Genomic DNA, 20,264 nt, shown 5'->3' with positions numbered 1-20,264 from the left:
TCATTGAATCAAAATGGCTCTTAAAAAGACACAAATGACATCCTAGTTGAGAATGACAAAGGCAAACTATCCCTATGCAATTTGTCTGCAGTCTTTGGTATGGCTGGACATAAAACTTTGCTCTAATGTCTCTCCACTGTCACCCAGCCGGGTGCTTTCCTTCTTATCTATTCAATTGCAGCCAGGCAATCAGCAATGACTTCTCTTCTTGCTCCTGCACCATCACCTCTGGAGTCCCTCAAGGCTCTACGTCGTATTTTTTGCCGACACTATGCAATTAAATATTTCCTATTTATGCTGAAAGCTGGAAAATGGACTTGAATAACGATGCCAACATTGTTGGATGATGCTGCACAGTCACGGTGATGAATCGCGCGTATGAAGACAAGAATGAATTCTGAGATGTAGATGAGCTGAGTATTACTCTCTTACCTTTAAAGTTGTGTCCTGATTTTGGAAGTTTTCCTCCTCATTAAGCCCCAGCCTCACTTATCCTTACTCAAAGACTGGGAATCATAATAAACTCCGTTGAGGAACTAAAAAGGACAAGACCGTAGGAGAGCAACAGGAGGGATCAAATATAAAATATATCAAATGTAGGCGAATAGTAGTTTCCACCTTAAAGATGACGAAAGCCCCCCCCCCCCCCACCACCCCCTTTTTAATTGGCGAATTGAGTAGAAAAACGAGAAAGGATTGGCAAAAACAAATAGTTATAAATGCGACAAATTCTAGATTAAGACAAATCGTTTCAGAAATTTCTAGCAAGCAAATTTCTAGCAAGCGGGAGGGGTCAATGAAGGGGAGCGTTATGCCAGAAGTTCAAAAACGTGTGCCAAGCCCTGAAATTTTCATGAAACGGATTTGCCTGTTTCTAATCTTTTGCGTTTGATTCGAATTTCGTCCGAGTTCAGTTGCACATCATTTGGCTAAAATGTAGATTTCGTACCGGCGGCTGCCAACAAGCAGGGTCCGATTGAACAACTTCAGCAATAGGGTCGCGACCGTGAGCTCTGAAGCAAAATATTGCACCTGCTTCATGCAAACACTTTTGACGGTTGACTTTACATGAGGGTTAAGGTGAAATTCATAGCAAAATCGATGAGGAGGTGCTGGACCTGTCGGCCTTGGTCAAGTTTCCACCCCCCCCACCCCCACCCCCCATGAGGTGGCCTTAAGCTGTTGCCGGGCTGGGCGAAGCCAAACCAGGGTGGGCGAAGTTTTTAACTCGCTCAAAACCCACTCAGTGTCTCGGGAGTTCAAATCGGGTCCATGTAAACTAACTCACCGTGCCGGCTGCAGCCCAGCCCAGCCCAGCCCAGCCCAGCCCTGCCGCCCGCGGGCCAGCAAATGCCCCTCAGCCGCATCGATTTCATTAAAAGTCGCAGCATTGGGAGTGGGATTGGGATTGGGGGGGGGGGGGGGGGGATAAAATAAAATCGCAGAGGGCTGCACTTCCCGGACTCATATATGCATTTGAAGCCGGTTGCATTGGAGCGTTTGCAATAGAAGGCGTGCGTCGCACCTTTCGTGAGGCTGCAAAACAGAGGCGATGTTGGGGATGGGATGGGATGTAGAGGTGGGGGGGGGGGTGTCCATGCGCGCGAGCACACAGGTACCACACGCCCCTAACGGTCCGGGGATCGCACTGCGCACGCGTTCCCCAGGGACACCTTGGGGCGGGGCGGGGCGGGGTGGGGTGGGGGTGGTTTCAGCTCTGACCCTGGGCGAGAACCCAGCTGCAGTGGTCGGTTGACTGGGGTTGGGGGGGGGGGGGGGGGGGGGGGCGGGGCGGCGGGGATAGGGGGCGGCGCGTGCGCGCGCGCGCAGGCGCGCGGCGGGGCAAGAGAGAGGGATGGATGGATGGATGGATGGGTGGGAGGGTGGGGGGCGCGAGGCCCCGTGCGCGCGCCGCGGGCTCCCCTTGCCCGTGGCGCCGCGCGCGCGCGCGCACACACACACACACACAAACACACAAGATGGCGATGGATGGTAGAGGGAGGAGGTCTCGTATCGCCAGCGGTTCGATTTGAAGGTTTAAAAAGGAATCTCTCGCTCTCTCCAACCTTTCCTCCTCCGTGACCGCGACGTGTTTACATGGCGCTCGGACAGCTCTGTTGGCACTGCCTCCTGACTTGGATTCTGACCGTGATACTTTCGGAAGGTGAGAATGAGAGAGACCCCCCGCCCCCCGCCCTAAGGTAGCGGCTTCTCTCTCCCTCCCTCCCTCCGCCTGCCCGCTCTGGAGTTAGTTGTCACTGTTGTTGTTTACATGCAGGTTGTCGGCTCGGTGACCGCTGATGGAGGAGGAGGTGGTAAAGGCTTCCATCCCTCGGCTACAGGCAGAGACCAACCCCCCCCCCCCCCCTCCTCCCAGTTACTGGAGGCTCACCCGCCCCATGTGCTAGTGTTTAGGTTGAGGAGGATGGGCTGGGTGTGTTTTTGCTGTTGTGGAAACTGATGATTGTGAGGGTAGAGAAAGGGGGGGGGGGGGTGAGGGAGGGAGTTGGGGGGGTGTAGGGAGTGGGGGTGGGGAGGGAGAGGGAGTTGGGGGGGTGTAGGGAGAGGGAGTTGGGGGGGTGGGGAGGGAGAGGGAGTTGGGGGGGTGGGGAGGGAGAGGGAGTTGGGGGGGTGTAGGGAGAGGGAGTTGGGGGGGTGTAGGGAGAGGGTGGGTGGGGGGGTGTAGGGAGAGGGAGTTGGGGGGGTGTAGGGAGAGGGAGTTGGGGGGGTGTAGGGAGAGGGAGTTGGGGGGGTGTAGGGAGAGGGAGTTGGGGGGGTGTAGGGAGAGGGAGTTGGGGGGGTGTAGGGAGAGGGAGTTGGGGGGGTGTAGGGAGAGGGAGAGTTGGGGGGGTGTAGGGAGAGGGAGAGTTGGGGGGGTGTAGGGAGAGGGAGTTGGGGGGGTGTAGGGAGAGGGAGTTGGGGGGGTGTAGGGAGAGGGAGTTGGGGGGGGTGTAGGGAGAGGGAGTTGGGGGGGTGTAGGGAGAGGGTGAGTTGGGGGGTGTAGGGAGAGGGTGAGTTGGGGGGTGTAGGGAGAGGGTGGGTGGGGGGGTGTAGGGAGAGGGTGGGTGGGGGGGTGTAGGGAGAGGGTGGGTGGGGGGGTGTAGGGAGAGGGTGGGTGGGGGGGTGTAGGGAGAGGGTGGGTGGGGGGGTGTAGGGAGAGGGTGGGTGGGGGGGTGTAGGGAGTTGGGGGGGTGTAGGGAGAGGGTGGGTGGGGGTGGGGGTGGTGGGGGGGGGAAAGGGAGTTGTTGGGGGGGACGGGACATTGACAGAAGGAGGATGATAGCTTGGAGGGGATTTAAATTTAAAAAAAAAGACCAGTCCAAACAGCTGAGTGAGAATAGCTCCCCCATGGCCGTGGATTTTTGATGTGAGCTGAGAAATAAACACATCTCCCATGTGCTTAAATAGATCTGCACTCGCCCTGATCTCGCGTTTCGTTTCAATATCATTTATCTAAGGCGAGGAGGCCCGCTGTGTGGGGCTGTTATGCTGGTAAGAGGAGCAACATTCAGGGAAGCGTTGCGGGACAGACGGGGCTAGGATGAGGAAAATACGCGAGGAAGGAGAATTGGAGAAAGATTTAGTTGCTGGGAGCGAGGAATAAATGGAGAAAAGGAAGGGGGGGGGGGGAGAGAAGAACTAAGGGGAAAATGTATCGGCAGAAAAAAAATGCTATTGTTGAGAGTTGGTGTTTGCATTTGTCTTCCTGCAGGAATGTGAAGTTTAATCTGGATTGTAGCACCAGGGTTAATGTAACAAACGTGACAAAAAGTTGAGAACAGCCTGTCGAATAATTTCCTTAATATGCTGCACAAATAGATTAGTCCTTAAATGAGTTATAAAGGAGGGTTGGTTTGTGTGGTGGAGGAGAAGGTGGAACCTATGCATGTATTTTTGTTTATAAGTAGATGGCTACATTAAGTGGAGGGGGGTATGGTGTTGTTGGTTCATATGCATTGAACAGTTGCATTCCTGTGATTTATAACAATCGTGATATTAATATGCTGGGTCAATCATGAACACAAACTTGAGTCCAGCACCTAGAATTCACAATAGAATGAATCATAGAATGCTTACAGCACAGAAGGTGGTGGCCATTCGGCCCTTTGAGACTGTGCTGGCCCCCTGAAGGAGAAATGCCCCTCATGCCGCTCCCCTGTCTTGTACCTCTGCAAAAACTTTCATTTTGAGAGAATGATCCAATTCCCTTTTGAAAGCCTCAATTGATCCTGTCTCCATCACACTCCTTGGCAATGCATTTCAGATCCTAACTGCTCGCTGCATAAAAAGGTTTTTCCTTGTGTCGCTATTGCTTCTTTTTGCCAGTTACTTTAAAATCTGTGGCCTCTGGTTTGCAATCCTTCCACCAGTGGGAATGGTTTCTCCCTTTGTATTCTGTCCAGACCCCTCATAATTTTGAATAGCTCTGTAAAATCTCCTCTCCAAGTCCCAACTTCTCCAATCTTTCAAAATAACTGAAGTTCCTCATCCCAGGAACCTTTCTCATGGATCTTTTCTGCACCTTCTTTAAAACTTCACATCCTTCCTAAAGTGTGGTGCCCAGTACTGGCACAATGCTGGTTGAGGCTGAACCAGTGGTTTAACAGGCTTAACATAATTTCCTTGTTATTGTACTCACTACCCCTATTGATAAAGCCCAGGATGACATATGCTTTATTAAGCACTCTCTCAAGCTGTTCTGCCACCTTTGACATATACACCTAGGTTCCTCTTTTCCTGTACTCCCATTAGAATTGTACCTTTTATATTGCCTGTGTTCTTCCTATCAAAATGAATTACTTCACATTTCTCTGCATTAAATTTCACCTGCCACTTGTCTGCCCATTCCAACAATCTGTCTGTGTCCTTTTTGGAATTCTATGCTATCCTCCTCATGGTTCAAATACTTACAAGTTTCATATCATTCGCAAATTTTGAAATTGTGCCCTATTCACCAATGTCTGGTCATTAATATATATCAGGAAGAGCAAGGGTTCCAACACTGACTCCTGGGAAATTACGCTACAAACTTTCCTCCAGTCTGAAAAACACCCATTAACTATTACATTGACGTCAGCCAATTTAATATCTATGTTGCCACAATCCCTTTTATTCCATAAGCTATAACTTTGTCCACAAGTCTGTTGTATAGCATTTTATCAAATGCCTTAGGGAAGTCCATGTACACCACATCAACAGCATTACTCTCATCAACCTCCATTGCCTCATCAAAAAAAGCTCCAGCAAGTTGGTTAAACATGACTTGCCTTTGGCAAATCAACACGGGCTTTCCTGAAATTTTACAGCGATCCTGCATTTGCCCAAGTGACTATTAATTTTGTCCCAAATTATTGTTTCTAGAAGCTGCCATCACTGACATTAAACTGACCAGCCTCTATTGCTGGGCTTATCTTTACGTCCTTTTTTGAAAAAGTGTGTAAAATTTGTAATTCTCCAGTCCTGAATCTAGGGAAGATGGAAAATTATGGTCAGTGCCTCTGCAATTTCCATTCACACATGCTTCAGTATCCTTGGATGCATCTCATCCAGTCCTGGTGCTTTGTCAACCTTCAATTCAGAGCCTATCTAATAGCACCTCCTTATCAATTTTGAACCCTTTTAAGTGTCTGAACTACCTCCTCTTTCATCATGACCTGGGCAACATCTTCCTTGTTAGATTATTTCATATTTTGAGAGGGGAATTTGTGGGTGGGGAGAACAGGCACCAAGGTGGACACAATTCTGGCTTGTGCCCTGTTCAGATATATTGTATTGCTTTCTTGTCTTTGTACTATATTGTTTTTCTGCTTGAAAAAATAGTTATTTTTTTCTTAACTGTTCAATCCCACCCCCAATGTAATAAGCTCCTTAATTGAAAAGACATATTTGGGATAAAAGATCCAATTGTTAATAGACTAAATCCTCAGTCTGTTAAAAATCTGTTTTGATGCTGCTTGATTAGATTGTAGAAAGGGAGTGGTAGCTGACATCTTATGGGGTTCCAAGAGGGGAAACAATTCTGAATTCTGAAATAGAATCACTTACTCTGTAGATCAGAATAGGTAACTTATAATGTATTTTACTTGAAGATTGGATTGTGTGGCCATATGTCAATGAGGTCATTGATATTTTCTTCCTTTGTCTTTCTAGGATAAAGTTCACACTGTTGTTGTGGATTGTAACTTGTACCTATTCCCTTGGGCTTTGTCTGTTGACTGCAGCGTCACAGTTTGTGACACCCACTGTTCTTGGTTTGTTGTGACATGCCTTAAACCTTTTCCTGTTACTACTTAGTGATAAATATTATGTGGATCTTTCTTGTAGATTCTGAGAGAACAGTGCTGTCAGATATACCTATTCATAAAGTAAAATGCTATGCATACCCCTATGAGACTATTCTGTCCATTGCTCTAAAACTTGCACAAACACACAGAATGGAAAATATGGTGGATTGTAAACAGTGTGAAAAAGTCAGTAAAAAGTATGATTATTTACATGTACAAAATCATTCCAGCCAGGAGCAGTATTTGGAGCATGTATGTGCAGGTCTTTTTATTTCAAGATTTTTCAAAACAAATGTCAAGATCGTATCATGCTTTAGATGTATCAGTCCGAAAGGCAAGGAGGATGAATGCAAAATTAAAAAAAAAAATTGTTGTGGTGGATAAACCTCAATTTATACTGATAGGAACAGATACAAAACTAATGGTTCCTTAACAAAAGAAAATGTAACTATTATAAAACAAAAGGAGGAGGAGATAAAACAAGAAATTGGTCCATCTAGGAATAAACTAACCCAAGCAACTTGGATTTTATTTTTAAGCAAAAAGCATAATAAAATACAAAGGGGACTTAGCTGAAAGTTAGCAGTCACAAAATAAAACGTATGTAGGCTTATACTACAAATGGTGAACTGCATTAACATATGCCAAAAACGAAAGGGTGGGGTTGGGATGAGGGATAATTGCATCTCAGTCAAAACAGGTTATCGACCCCACATAGTCCTCTTGGTTACAGATTGCATTATAGCTTTGGTCCAAACTTGAATTAAAGTGATGAATTTCAGAGGTACAGTGAAGGTGACTGCCTTTGGGACATCAGGACAGCATTTGGCTATGTGGCATCAAGGAGCCTGAGCAAAACTGAAGTTGGAGAGGGAAACACTCCAGTGGCTTGAGTCATATATGGCTGAAGTGGAAGCTAATTGTGGTTGCTGAAGGCCAATTTCCCCAGCCTCAGGACATTGCTGTAGGAGTTTCTTAGGGCAGCATCCACGGCCCAACTATCTTTAGATGCTGTATCCAATGATCTTGCCCTCATAAAGTCAGATGTGCGACTACTTGCTGATTGCAATGTTCAGCTCCCTTTCCAATCCTCCGATAATAAAACAGTCCATGTACACATACAGAAAAACATTCAGGCCTGGGTTGATCAGTGGCAAGTAACTTTATGCTTTTGTAACTCGTTTGAGTACAAACACATTTCCATCTGTTCCTATTCAGATGAAGTTACATTGTTTCATAGTTTGCCATGGTGAGATTTGAACTCTTGATCTTGGGGTTATAAGCCCAGTACCATAACCACTTGGCTATTTAGGCCAAGCCAAAATTGGGATACTTCATAGTTTTGCCCTTGTGAGATTTGAACTCTTGATACATTGTTTCATAGTTTGCCATTGTGAGATTTGAACTCTTGATCTTGGGGTTACAAACCCAGTACCATAACCACTTGGCTATTTAGGCCAAGCAAAATGCTAGTAACTCTTTCGAGTACAAACACGTTTCCATCTGTTTCAGATGAAGTTACATTGTTTGCCATTGTGAGATTTGAACTCTTGATACTCTTTTGAGTAAACCTGTTTCCATCTGTTTCAGATGAAGTTACATTGTTTCATAGTTTGCCATTGTGAGATTTGAACTCTTGATACTCTTTCGAGTACAAACCTGTTTCCATCTGTTTCAGATGAAGTTACATGTTTCACAGTTTGCCATTGTGAGATTTGAACTCTTGATACTCTTTTGAGTAAACCTGTTTCCATCTGTTTCAGATGAAGTTACATTGTTTCATAGTTTGCCATTGTGAGATTTGAACTCTTGATCTGGGGGTTACAAACCCAGTACCATAACCACTTGGCTATTTAGGCCAAGCCAAAATTGGGATACTTCATAGTTTTGCCCTTGTGAGATTTGAACTCTTGATACATTGTTTCATAGTTTGCCATTGTGAGATTTGAACTCTTGATCTTGGGGTTACAAACCCAGTACCATAACCACTTGGCTATTTAGGCCAAGCAAAATGCTAGTAACTCTTTCGAGTACAAACACGTTTCCATCTGTTTCAGATGAAGTTACATTGTTTGCCATTGTGAGATTTGAACTCTTGATACTCTTTTGAGTAAACCTGTTTCCATCTGTTTCAGATGAAGTTACATTGTTTCATAGTTTGCCATTGTGAGATTTGAACTCTTGATACTCTTTCGAGTACAAACCTGTTTCCATCTGTTTCAGATGAAGTTACATGTTTCACAGTTTGCCATTGTGAGATTTGAACTCTTGATACTCTTTTGAGTAAACCTGTTTCCATCTGTTTCAGATGAAGTTACATTGTTTCATAGTTTGCCATTGTGAGATTTGAACTCTTGATAGTTTTTTGTCATTGTGAGATTTGAACTCTTGATCTTCGGGTTACAAACCCAGAACCATAACCACTTGGCTACTTAGGCCAAGTGGCAAGTAACTTTATGCTGCACAAGTCTCAGGCAGTGACCATCCCCAGTAAGCAAAAGCCTCATCATTGCCTATTGATCACCAGTGGCATTGGCTTGATTGAGCCCCTCAAAATTTGCCTTCTAAGGATCACCATTGGGAAGAAACTTAACTTTACCAGCCATATAAATGCTAAGACAATTAGAGCAATTCCAGGGCTTGATATCCTGTAATAAGTGACTCACCTCCTGACTCCCTAAACCATCTCTATCATCGACCAGGTGCACCTGGCATGTGATGGAACACTTATCTAGATAGGTACAACTCTACAGGATTGAAGAAGCTTGACACTACCCAGGGCAAAGCTATCTTCTGATCAGTACTGCTTCCAATGGCTTAGATGTTCACTCCCTCCATAGTACACACTTTGCTTTGGTAAGTTTACAATCTACAGAATGCTTTGCAGCTCTTCTTAAACGCACAGCCCCCACCATCTAGTGGTATAAGAGCAGCAGTTACAGAATGGGAACACTATTCACTTTCAAGTCCCCCTCCAAACCACACACCATTCTGACTAGAATATATATTGTTGTTTCTTCAATGTCGCTGGGTCATAAACTTGAAACTCCTTATGTAACAGAATTGTGGAGGTATTTCCATCACACAGACTGCAGCATTTTAAGAAGAAGGACCTCTGCCTCCTCCTCAAGGGCAACTTAGTGATTAGCAATAAACTGGCCTTGCTAGCAATGCCTATATCCTGAGAATGCTTTTTCAAAATAATCTCTTGGAACTGATGGTTTCCACCCCAGAGTTTTTAAAGAAATAGGTGCGATAATTGCAGATTGGCAGCACACTTCAGGAAAGATGTCAAGGCTTTAGAAAAGTTGCAGAAGAGTTTTGCCAGGACGTTACTAGAGATAAAGGATTTCAGTTCTGAGTGGTTGGAAAAGTTGAAACTGTTCTCATTGGAACAGCAAAGGATAAGAGAAGACCTAATAGATGTTTACAAGATTAATGAGAGGTTTTGATTGAGAAAGGCTGTTCCTTCTGGCAAGTGGATCAGTATATATATATATAGAGGGGTCATGGATTTAAAATCTTTGGCAAAAGATCTGGACAGGAGATGGAGAATTTTTTCCACTCAGAATTGTTAGGATCTGGAATATTCTACCTGAAAAAGTATTGGATCTGATTCCATTTTGAAGGAATTGGACACTTACTTGAGGACAAGGAACTCAAAGAGTTACAGACAAAAAGTGAGGGTATGAGAATGACTGTTCTTTCAAGGAGCCAGAGTAGTCTTAGGTTAAGTGGCCTCCTCCTGGGCTGTAGGTTTCTATAATTCTCTCAGTAATTTTCTAATGCACCCTAGGATCAGGTTTTAGCCTGTTGGTTGGATAATTGCAAATACTACTTGATTTTTTTTTAAGAAAAGGAGGGAGAACCCAAGTAACTATAGGACCATCAGTTGTAGGAAAGTTACTGGAATCTATCGTCATGACAGAATGACTGAGCACTTGGACAAGTATTAGCTGATCAGAGAGCCAGCATGGATTTGTAAAGAGTAGGTCATGTCTGACTAATCTAGTTTAATTTTTTGAGGAGGCCTCTAAGCATGGTGGATAGGGGATTGTCTCTGGATGTGGACTTCCAGAAGACATTTAATAAGGTTGCACACAAGGAATTGTTAGCAAAAATGAAAGCACATGGAATAGAAGGTAACCTTGTGAAATGAGTCAGTAATTGGTTGGGAGGTAGGAGAACAATCAGGATAATGAATTGTGCCTGATTGTTGAGATGTGACATACTGTGTTCCTCAGGAACCAGTACACAGTGGGGTGGGAGGTGATGGGGTCAGGTGCATGCTTAGCTTTTTACCCTAATATATTAATGACTTGAATAGAGAATTGTATATAAAAGTTTGCAGACAACAGTGAGATAGGAGCGAGAGGTTACAAAGGAACAAGCAGACTAAGTTAATGGGTAAAACGGATTGCTGGAGTTCGATGTGGAGAAGTGTGCAGTTGTTCGCTTTGGATCTGAGAAAGAGAAATTGGAATACTTTCTTAATAGTGAGAGACTGGGCGCTTTGGGGGATCAAAGGTAAATGGATGTTAATGTGTACAGAAATACTGATTGCTAGTGCGTGAGTGCAAAAAGGCATCAAAAAGGTTATTAGAATGTTGGCCTTTTTCTCAAAGGGGTTAGTCAGCCACCATCTGGACTATTCTGTTCAGCTTTGGGCACCAAATCTTAGGGATGTTCTTGGAGGGAATACAGTGCAGAATTATCTGAATGACATAGCCTAACCGTTTAAGCTCCTATGAGGATAGGTTGCATCAACTTAGTTTGTATTTTCTTGAGTTTAGATGGATGATCATTGATCTTATTCAAGTGTTTACAATGATAAAGTGAATCCAGAACAAGGTGGGGTGTAATCTTAAAATTAAAGCTAGGCCATTCAACAAGGAAATCAATGTACTACTTCACATCAAATTAGTGGAAATTCAAAACTTTCTGCCCCAAAAAGTTGGGTTAATTGAAATGTAAAGACTGCCATTGATAGACTTCTGTTAAGTAAGGGTATCAAGGGTTATGTGCAGTGCTAGGTCAATGGAGTTGATATACAGAGCATGATCTATTTGAGTGGTGCAACAGATTTGAGGAGCAGTAGGGCCTGTTCCTGTGTAAAGCTATATCTGGTTTTCCACTATTTGCACAACTAGAGGTTCAGTAAGCAAAGGGGAAGGAGGAAACAAGGCACATGCCTGGAAAATTTACAACAGATAGAAACTGTATAATTTGTAGTGTCTTTAGATTTAGGTCCAGCACTAGTGTTGCTAAATGCATGCTTTATTTCATCTAATGTTTTGTTATATTCAAGAGTTGTTTGTAATTACTAAAGAGGTGTAGAAAGTATGACAAAATAATGAGTTTTCTAGAATCATAGAATGTTTACAGCACCGAAGGAGGCCATTTGGCCCATTTTGTCTGTGCTAGCTCTGTAAAGGAGCAATTCACTTAGTGCCACTTGCCTGCCTTTTCCCTGAAGCCCTGAAAGTTTTTCCTTCTCAGAAAATAATCCAGTTCCTTTTTGAAAGCCTCAATTGATCCTGCCTCCACCACACTCCCAGACATTGCATTCTAGATCCTAACCACTTGCTGGAAAAAAAAGATTTCCTCATGTTGCCATTGCTTCTTTTGCCAATTACCTTTAATCTGTGCCCTTTGGTTCTTGATCCTTCCAGCAATGGGAACAGTTTCCCCCTATTTACTTTGTCTGGACCCTTCATGATTTTGAATACCTCTATCAAATCTAATCAGGAAAGTGTTCAGCCTCATGCTTGGCACATGCTCCAGAATTTTGAAGTTGCAATTGAAAGAGATATTTAGAATGCACTTTCCCTGAGTATAGAATGGTCGAGAGCTTGCAGTGTTGTTCGGTGTAGCTAGCTTGCACTGTTGCCAGTAGATATCAACCTCAAACTGATATTAGCACCATAATCTCAATAACCTATAACTTGCAACTGAAGAAATGGAAAAGTAAAGCACAAGTATGAAGTTTAATGCTGAAAGCATAAAAATTAGTTCCATTAATGAAGACCGTCACTCAAGCCCAGTTTCTTCATTACGTTTTATTTGCACTTCAGCTTTGTATTGTATATTCTATTCAATGTGAGAATGCTAATTTTATGTTTTAGATGAAATCATTGGACAAATAGCTCTTTATTCTGGCATAAAGGCCTTTTGTGCACAATCACATGTAGAAACTTCCCAGATTTCCATTAACAGTGATTATAAGACATCACTTTTGTGGGGGAAGTGTGATTCAGTACTTAGGTGTTTTGTGTAAGGGTTAAGTGTTCAACTGGACTGAAGCATTTTAAATTCAAAAATGATGTTTTCTGATGCTCAGAGCTATGATACTTTACACTGTAATAGTGAGTGCTTGTTGGGTTGCAGGGCTCCTGGAATATTGTTCCAGTAGTTCATAGGAAGAATAGTTCTGATTGGTTTTCCACGAAATGGAATAAATTTGATACTACTCAATGTCCTTTGCCCTTTTCAGAACTTCATGTCTCACTTAGCCCCACCTGTGTCTCCCCATGCTTCTTTCTTTCTCTCTGCAATCCTTTCTGCTCTTTTTCTCCTGCCTCTCTGTCCTATGTCTTACAAGTGTTGCATTTCTGTCAGGCCACAACAAAAACTTGCATTTATTTAGTGCCTATAAATTAATAAAAATATCTCAAGGTAAATTTCAGGAACTTTATCAGCCAAAAGTTTGGAGATATTATGACATGTGACTAACACTTAGGCTTTAACGAATGTCTTGAAACCAAATGGGAAAGTAGAGAGGTACAGAGGGTTAGAGGGGGAATTCAAGAGCTTCAGCCCAGATGGCTGAAAGCATGGCAGCCAATGGTGCAGCAAAGGCAGTTGGGCATGTGCAAGTGGCCAAAATTAGACTAATGTAGAGTTCTTGCAAAGTTGTATAGCTGCTAGAGAGGCTATGATACAGAAACTCTGCTTGGAATCCACTAGGACTCTGAGCAGTCAGATGCAGCCAAGATGAGGCCCAGGAGTAGTTGGTGAGGATACAGAGTTTGAGACAAAAATTGTAGACATTTGTTTTGGTTATTTATCCCAGTGTTCAGCTGGAGAAAATTACAACACATTCAAGACATATTGGACAAGCTGTAGTGTTAACAAAGTGGTCTTATTCTTGATAGTAAGTACTGCCTCTGTTTACATGAAAATGACTCAAATCGGATTTATAGCAGGAGATACATGTTACGAGCCTGTAGAGACCGATAACTTTACAAACATAGATTCAAATTTCCAGTTGACGGCTGACAGGATGACACAACAAGATTTTGCGTTTTAAGACTTTCACTGTAACAAACAGACTGAAAGCACCATAACTAAACACATGAGGCACGTTATACTTTAAACTACAGAACTTTCCTCTTTTAGTTTTAACCCAGCTGAAAACCCACTCAGGTATGCTTCGTGCTGTCTGTTTAATAGTTATTTGAATTTCTTGGACCCATTACAGAGTGATCCTTAGCTCTTGAGGGTTTACTTCTTTCTTTTAAGACCATAAGACATAGGAGCAGAAGTAGGCCATTTGGCCCTTTGAGCCTGCTCTGCCATTCAATGAGATCATCGCTGATCTGCGAATTCTCAACTCCACTTTCCTGCCTTCTCCCCATAATCCTTGATTCTCTTACTGATTAAAAATCTGTCTATCTCAGCCTTGAGTATACTTAACAACCCAGCCTCCACAGCCCTCTGTGGTAAAGAATTCCACAGATTAACAACCCTCTGAGAGAAGAAATTCCCCCTCTGTCTTAAATGGGCGACCCCTTACTCTGAGGTTATGCCCTCTGGTCCTAGACTCTCCCACAAGGGGAAACAGCCTCTCAGCATCTACCCTCTCAAGACCCCAGAAACCTTATATGTTTCAAATAAGGCTTCCTCTCATTCTTCTAAACTCCAATGAACACAGGCCCAACCTACTCAACCTCCCCTCATAAGAAAATCCCTCCATACCTGGGATCAACCTAGTGAACCTTCTCTGGACTGCCTCTAATGCTAGAATATCTTTCCTTAGACAAGGGGACCAAAACTGTTCACAGTATTCTAGCTGTGGTCTAACTAATGTCTTCCATTGTTTTAGCAAGACTTCATTATTTTTATACTCCATTCCCTTTGAAATAAAGACCAGCATCCCATTTGCCTTTCTTCTGAAATTGTATGCTAGCTTTTTGGGATTCATGCTGCAGCTTTCTCCAGTCTTTCTCCGTTTAAATAATATTCAGCTTCTCTGCCCTTCCTGCCAAAGCATAACCTCACATTTTCCCACATTATATTCCATCTGCCAAGTTTTTGCCACTCATTTAACCTGCCTATATCCCTCTGTAGAACCTTACCATTTGCCTTCCCACCTATTTTTGTCATCCACAAACTTGGCGACAGTACATTCATTTCCCTCATCCAAGTCATTAATATATATTGTAAGTAATTGTGCCCCAATGCTGATCCCTGTGGCATTTCACTAGTTACAAGTTGCCATCCTGAAAATGGCCCCAATATCCCAACACTGTCTTCTATTAGTCAGCCAATTCTTTATCCATGCTAGTATACTAACTGGCCTATAGTTACCAGTTTTTTGTCTCCCTCCCTTTTTGAGTAAGGGTGTTACATTGGCAGTTTTCCAATCTTCTGGGACTTTTTCAGAATCTAAGCGTTCTTGGAAGATTACTACCAGTGCATCCACTATCGCTGCAGCTGTTTCCTTTAATATCCTAGGATGCAACCCATCAGGTCCAGGTGACTTATTGGCCTTTAGCCCCATTAGTTTTCTTAGTACTTTTTCTCTAGTGATAGTTATTGTATTTATTTCCTTCCCTCTCTTTTACCCCATGATTATTTAATATTTGCGGTATGCTATTATTTCCTAGCTTGGTAACATTTAACCCCAGAACTGTCTTTCACGGAGAGGGTTTCTTCTGGTGATTCTTCCTCTAGTATAAGCTAGGCGAATCTTCTAGCTTTGTTTCAAATCTTTATGAATTTGCCCTTTTCAATCTGAGCATGATCTCCCACCTGACTCTTCTGGATCCTGGCAGACTAACTGAGAGTTTTCAGGGCTATCTTAGAAACCCTTCCCCTCTCAAAGCCCATCTCCGTAGCAAGGGGAATCACATGGACTTGATATCCAGGTAGAAATGCTGATTAGCTATCCTCGAGATCCCAACTCTCTTTTATCTTAGAAATAAATAGACAGGTTGCAAACGTTTGTTTTAAACTACCATTTTCAACATCTTCCTGGGGCTTTGGAAACTAGTAGTCTAACTACTGTAAACACAGATGCTGCTGTCATTGTCTACTAGTGTGAACACCTTACATCTTCTTTTCAGCGAACAACCTGGGCCTCCCTTTAATCTTTAACAGCCACATCACCCGGGCCTGTTGTCAGGTAAACTTCAGAACAGGTCGCATGACCCCCTTCATTTCATCCTAAATGAAAGGCACAGTCCTAAACATTACTACCTTATAAACTTCATATTTGTAACAGATGTAATAAGTATTGCATGACTGGTATAAATTTTTGCTGTTCTTGGGTTGTGAGAATTTTATTATCACTAAATATCCTGAGAATGTAGTGAAGAAGTGCCTTGGAGTGTTATATGTTAAAGACACTATATAAGTAAAAGTTATGAGTACAAGATGATGGGATATAATGTGAATAAGTGTGAAGTTACCCACTTCGGTAGAAAAACAGAATATTTCTTAAATGGTGAGAGGTTGGGAAGTGTTAGTGTCCAAACGGACCTGGGTGTCCTTGTCCATGAGTCACTAAAAGCAAGCATGCAGGTGCACCAATCAATAAGGAAGGCAAATGGTATGTTGGCCTTCATCGCAAGGGGATTTTGTCATCCTGTTGGCCATCAATTGGAAATTCAAATTTATGTTTGTAAAGTTACTGGTCTCTACAGGCTCATTGCACACATCTCTTCCATTACCAAATCCGTTTGAGTCATTTTCATGTTGTCAGGTAATAATTATCAGCAAGAATGAGACCCGCAAGTAACACAGCTTGTCCAATATGTCTTGAGTGTGCCGTAACTTTTCTCCAGCTGAAAGTAAAGGTGGCTTACTGCAATTGTATAGAGCCTTGGTGTGACCGCACCTGAAGTTCTGTTTTGGTCTCCTTACCCAAGGAAGGTTATACTTTCCATAAAGGAAGTGCAATGGATGTTCACCGGACTAATCACTGGAATGGTGGGATCCACTTATGAGGAGAGATTGAGGAAACTGGGCCTAAATTCTCTTGAGTTTCAAAGAATGAGAAATGATCTCATTGAAACTTACAAAATTCTTACAGGCGTGGTAGGGTGGGTGTAGATAGGATGTTTCCCCTGGCTGGTGAGTCTAAAACCAAGGGACATAATCTCAAAAAAGGGTTAGGCCATTTAAGACTGAGATGAGGAATTTCTTCACTCAGAGGGTGGTGAATTTTTGGAATTCTCTACCTTAGAGGGCTGCGGAAACAGCCATGTCAGAAATCGATTGATTTCTGGAGACATCAAAGGATATGGAGATGAGGCCATATTGGTCGAGCTCAGAAATAAAGAAGGGGCAGCCACATTGCTGGGAGTGTACTATAGACCCCCAAATAGCAGAAGGGAAAGCAAATATATAGGCAAATTTATGAGTGCAAAAACCTTAGGGCAGTAATAGTTGGGGACTTCATCTACCCTAAAATTAGTTGGGATACGGACAGTGTGAAGGACACAAAATTCTTGAACTGCAGTCAAGAGAACTTTTTCTGCTATCATGTAACAAGTCCAACACGAGAGGGCACAATTCTAGATTTAGTCTTAGGAAATGAAGCTAGGCAAGTGGATGAAGTAGCAATGGGGGACCATTTTGGAGATAGTGACCATAATACAGTTAAATTTAGCATCGTTATGGAAAAGAACAAAGAACAGGAGTAAAAGTTCTAACTTGTGGGAAGACAAATTTTACAAAGCTGAGAGGTGAACTGGTGAAAGTGGACTGGATACAGCTACTAGAAGGGAAAACGGTGTCAAATCAGTGGGAGGTATTCAAAAGTGAGATTCTACAGGCAGTGTGGACATGTCCCTGCAAAGAAAAAGGGTGGTACTGCCAAATCCAGAGCCCCCTGGTTTTCCAAAAGCATACAAGGTAAGATAAAACAGAAAAAGAGAGCTTATGACAGTCATAAAAAGCTTAGAACTGTAAAAATCCTAGAGGGTTATAAAAAGTATAGTGGTGAAGTAAAAAGTGAAATTAGGAAAACAAAGGGAGGATGTGAAAAATATTGGCAGATAAAATCAAAGAAAACAAGTTGTTTTACCAGTACATTTAATAGCAAGAGGATAACTAAGGAAAGGGTAGGACCTATCAGAGATGTACATGGTAAATTGTGTGTTGATGCTGAAGATGTGGGCAGGGTTCTCAATGAATACTTTGTCTCTGTCTTCACTAAGGAGAGGGATGATGCAGACATTCTAGTTAAAGAGGAAGAGTGGGAAATATTAGATACAATAGGAAGACGAAGTACTGGAGGGACTGGCATCCTTGAAGGTGGATAAATCACCAGGGCTGGATGCATTGTACCCCAGGTTGTTAAAGGAAGTCAGGGAGGAAACAGTGGATGCTCTGAGGATCATTTCCAATCCTCATTAGATACCAGAGGATTGGAGGGCTACGAACATTGGACCAATATTTAAAAAGGGTGTGAGGGATAGGCCAGAAAATTATAGACCGGTCAGTCTCACTTCGGTAGTGGACAAATTATTTGAATCCATTCTAAGACATAGGATAAACTGTCACTTAGGCACATATTGATCAGGAATAGCTGGCATGGTTTTCTTAGGGGATGATCGTGTCTTACTGACTTAATAGAATTTTGAGGAAGCAGCAAGGAGGATTGATGAAGTTAGTACAGTGGATGTTGTTTACATGGATTTTAGTAAGGCATTTGACAAAGTCCCACATGGCCAATTGATCAGAAAAGTGAGATCCCATGGGATCCAAAATTGGCTGTGACAGGAAACAAAGGGTAATGCTCGATGGATGTTTTTTGAGTGGAAAGCAGTTTCCAGTGGCGTTCCACCGTACTCCGCGTTGGGGCCCTTGCTGTTTGTCATGTAAATGATTGATTTGGACTTAAATTTTGGAGGCATGATTGGGGAGTTTGCAGATGACACACAAATTTGCTGCGTAGCTAATAGTGAAGAGGATAGCTGTTGTCTCCAGAATGATATCAATGGTTTGGTTAAGTGGGCAGAAAAGTGGCAAATGAATTCAATCCAGAGAAGTGTGAGGCAGTGCATTTGGGGAAGGCAAGCAAAGGAAGGGAATGCTCAATAAAAGGAAGGATGTTGAGAGGGGTTGAGGAAGTGAGAGACCTCAGAATGCATGTCCACAGGCCCCTGAAGGTGGCAGGGCAGGTGGATCAGCTGGTAAAGGAGGCATTTGAAATGCTTTCCTTTTATTGGACAAAGTACTGAATACAAAAGCAGGGATGTAATGCTGGCAATGTATATAATGCTGGCACTGTGTATAATGCTGGCGCTGTTTATAATGCAGGATGGCCTATAGCTGGAATTTTGTGCACAGTTCTGGATACCACATTACAGGAAGGACATAATTGCTCTGGAGAGAGTACAGATGAGATTTACAAGAATGTTGCCAAGGCTTGAAAATTGCTGCTATGAAGAAAGGCTGAATAGACTAGGTTTGTTGTCCTTAGAACAGAAGGTTGATCTAATTGAGATGTACAAAATTATGAGGGGCCTAGATAGGGTAGACAGGCAAGACCTGTTTCCCCTAGCTGAGGGATCAATTACCAGGGGGGCATAGAGTTAAGGTTAATTGGTAGAAGGATTAGAGGTACATGAGGAAAAGCTTTTTCACCCAGAGGGTGGTAAATGTCTGGAATTCACTGCCTAAATTGGTGGTTGAGGCCGAAATGCTCAACTCAGTTTAAAGGTACCTGGATGTGCACCTGAAGTGCTGTAACCCTCAAGGCTATGGACCAGGTGCTGGAAAGTGGGATTAAAAATGAGTGGCAAGTTTTTTTTTTCTCTTTTTATGGCTGGTGCAGACAGGATGGGCTGTTTGGCCTCTTTCTGCACCATACCTTTTCTGTGGTTATATACATGGGAAAGTGGCAATTGAGGTAGATCAGCCATGATCCAATTGGTGGAGATGGCGTAATGGGCTGAATGGCCTCTTCCTATTCCTGTGTTCTTGTGTTCCTATTTTGGTGGACCTTCTTGAATCACTTGTGCTTAGTGTTAGCTGTGGCTCAGTTTGTAGCGCTCTTGCCTCTGAGTTAGAAGGTTGTGGATTGAAGTCTTACCAGAGACAAAGCACAGAAATCTAGGCTGACACTCCACTGTAGCACTGAGGAAGTTTCGCAGTGATGGACATGATGTCTTTCAGATGAAATGTTAAACCGCAGCCTTGCCTGCTCTCTCAGGAGAATGTAAAAGATCCCATGGCACTATTTCAAAGAGCAGCAGTTATCCCTCGTGCCCTAGTCAATTGTTATCCCTGATATCCTGGCCAATAGTTATCCCTTAAACAATATCACTAATAGATTGTGGTTATTATCACCATTACTGTTTATGTGAGCTTACTGTGCACAATTGACTGCTGCATTTCCTAAGTTTAAACAGTGACCACACTTAAAGCACTTCTTTGGTTTTCAAGTGCTTTGGGACATTCTTGTGGTTGTGAAAGATGTTATATAAATCAAGTCTTTATTTATGATGATGTGCTTTTCATAGATTTTGGGATTTAATACACTTAATGAACCTCGTGACAACCATGCAAAGCAATTGCCTGGATGGTAGGAAGGTCACCCTGGATTGCTGTAGTAAAATACCTAGTGGTGATCAATTACAGTTTGACGATCAAGATCAGTTGCATTCCCCTGTGCCAGCTGGTGATTAAATAGATTGAAAGGAAGTTTCTTGGATATATTTTGAGAAATTCTTTGGACCCTTTTAGAGT

General features: G+C 43.0%; 1 protein-coding gene across 1 annotated transcript in view; it reads left to right on the top strand.

Moving 5' to 3' along the window:
- Window positions 1-1,968: 1,968 nt before the first annotated feature.
- igdcc4 (immunoglobulin superfamily, DCC subclass, member 4) overlaps window positions 1,969-20,264 on the top strand; it is a 140,446-nt gene continuing 122,150 nt past the window's right edge. The window contains exon 1 of the mRNA XM_041174907.1: window positions 1,969-2,164. Coding sequence (XP_041030841.1) covers window positions 2,098-2,164 — 67 coding nt within the window. The 5' untranslated portion in view covers window positions 1,969-2,097. The remainder of the gene's footprint in view (window positions 2,165-20,264) is intronic.

The sequence above is a fragment of the Carcharodon carcharias genome, chromosome 26 (assembly GCF_017639515.1).
Source record: "Carcharodon carcharias isolate sCarCar2 chromosome 26, sCarCar2.pri, whole genome shotgun sequence".
NCBI classification, from domain to species: domain Eukaryota; kingdom Metazoa; phylum Chordata; class Chondrichthyes; order Lamniformes; family Lamnidae; genus Carcharodon; species Carcharodon carcharias.
The sequence above is the reverse complement of the archived record's forward strand: the minus strand, read 5'-3'. Positions and strand labels throughout refer to the sequence as shown.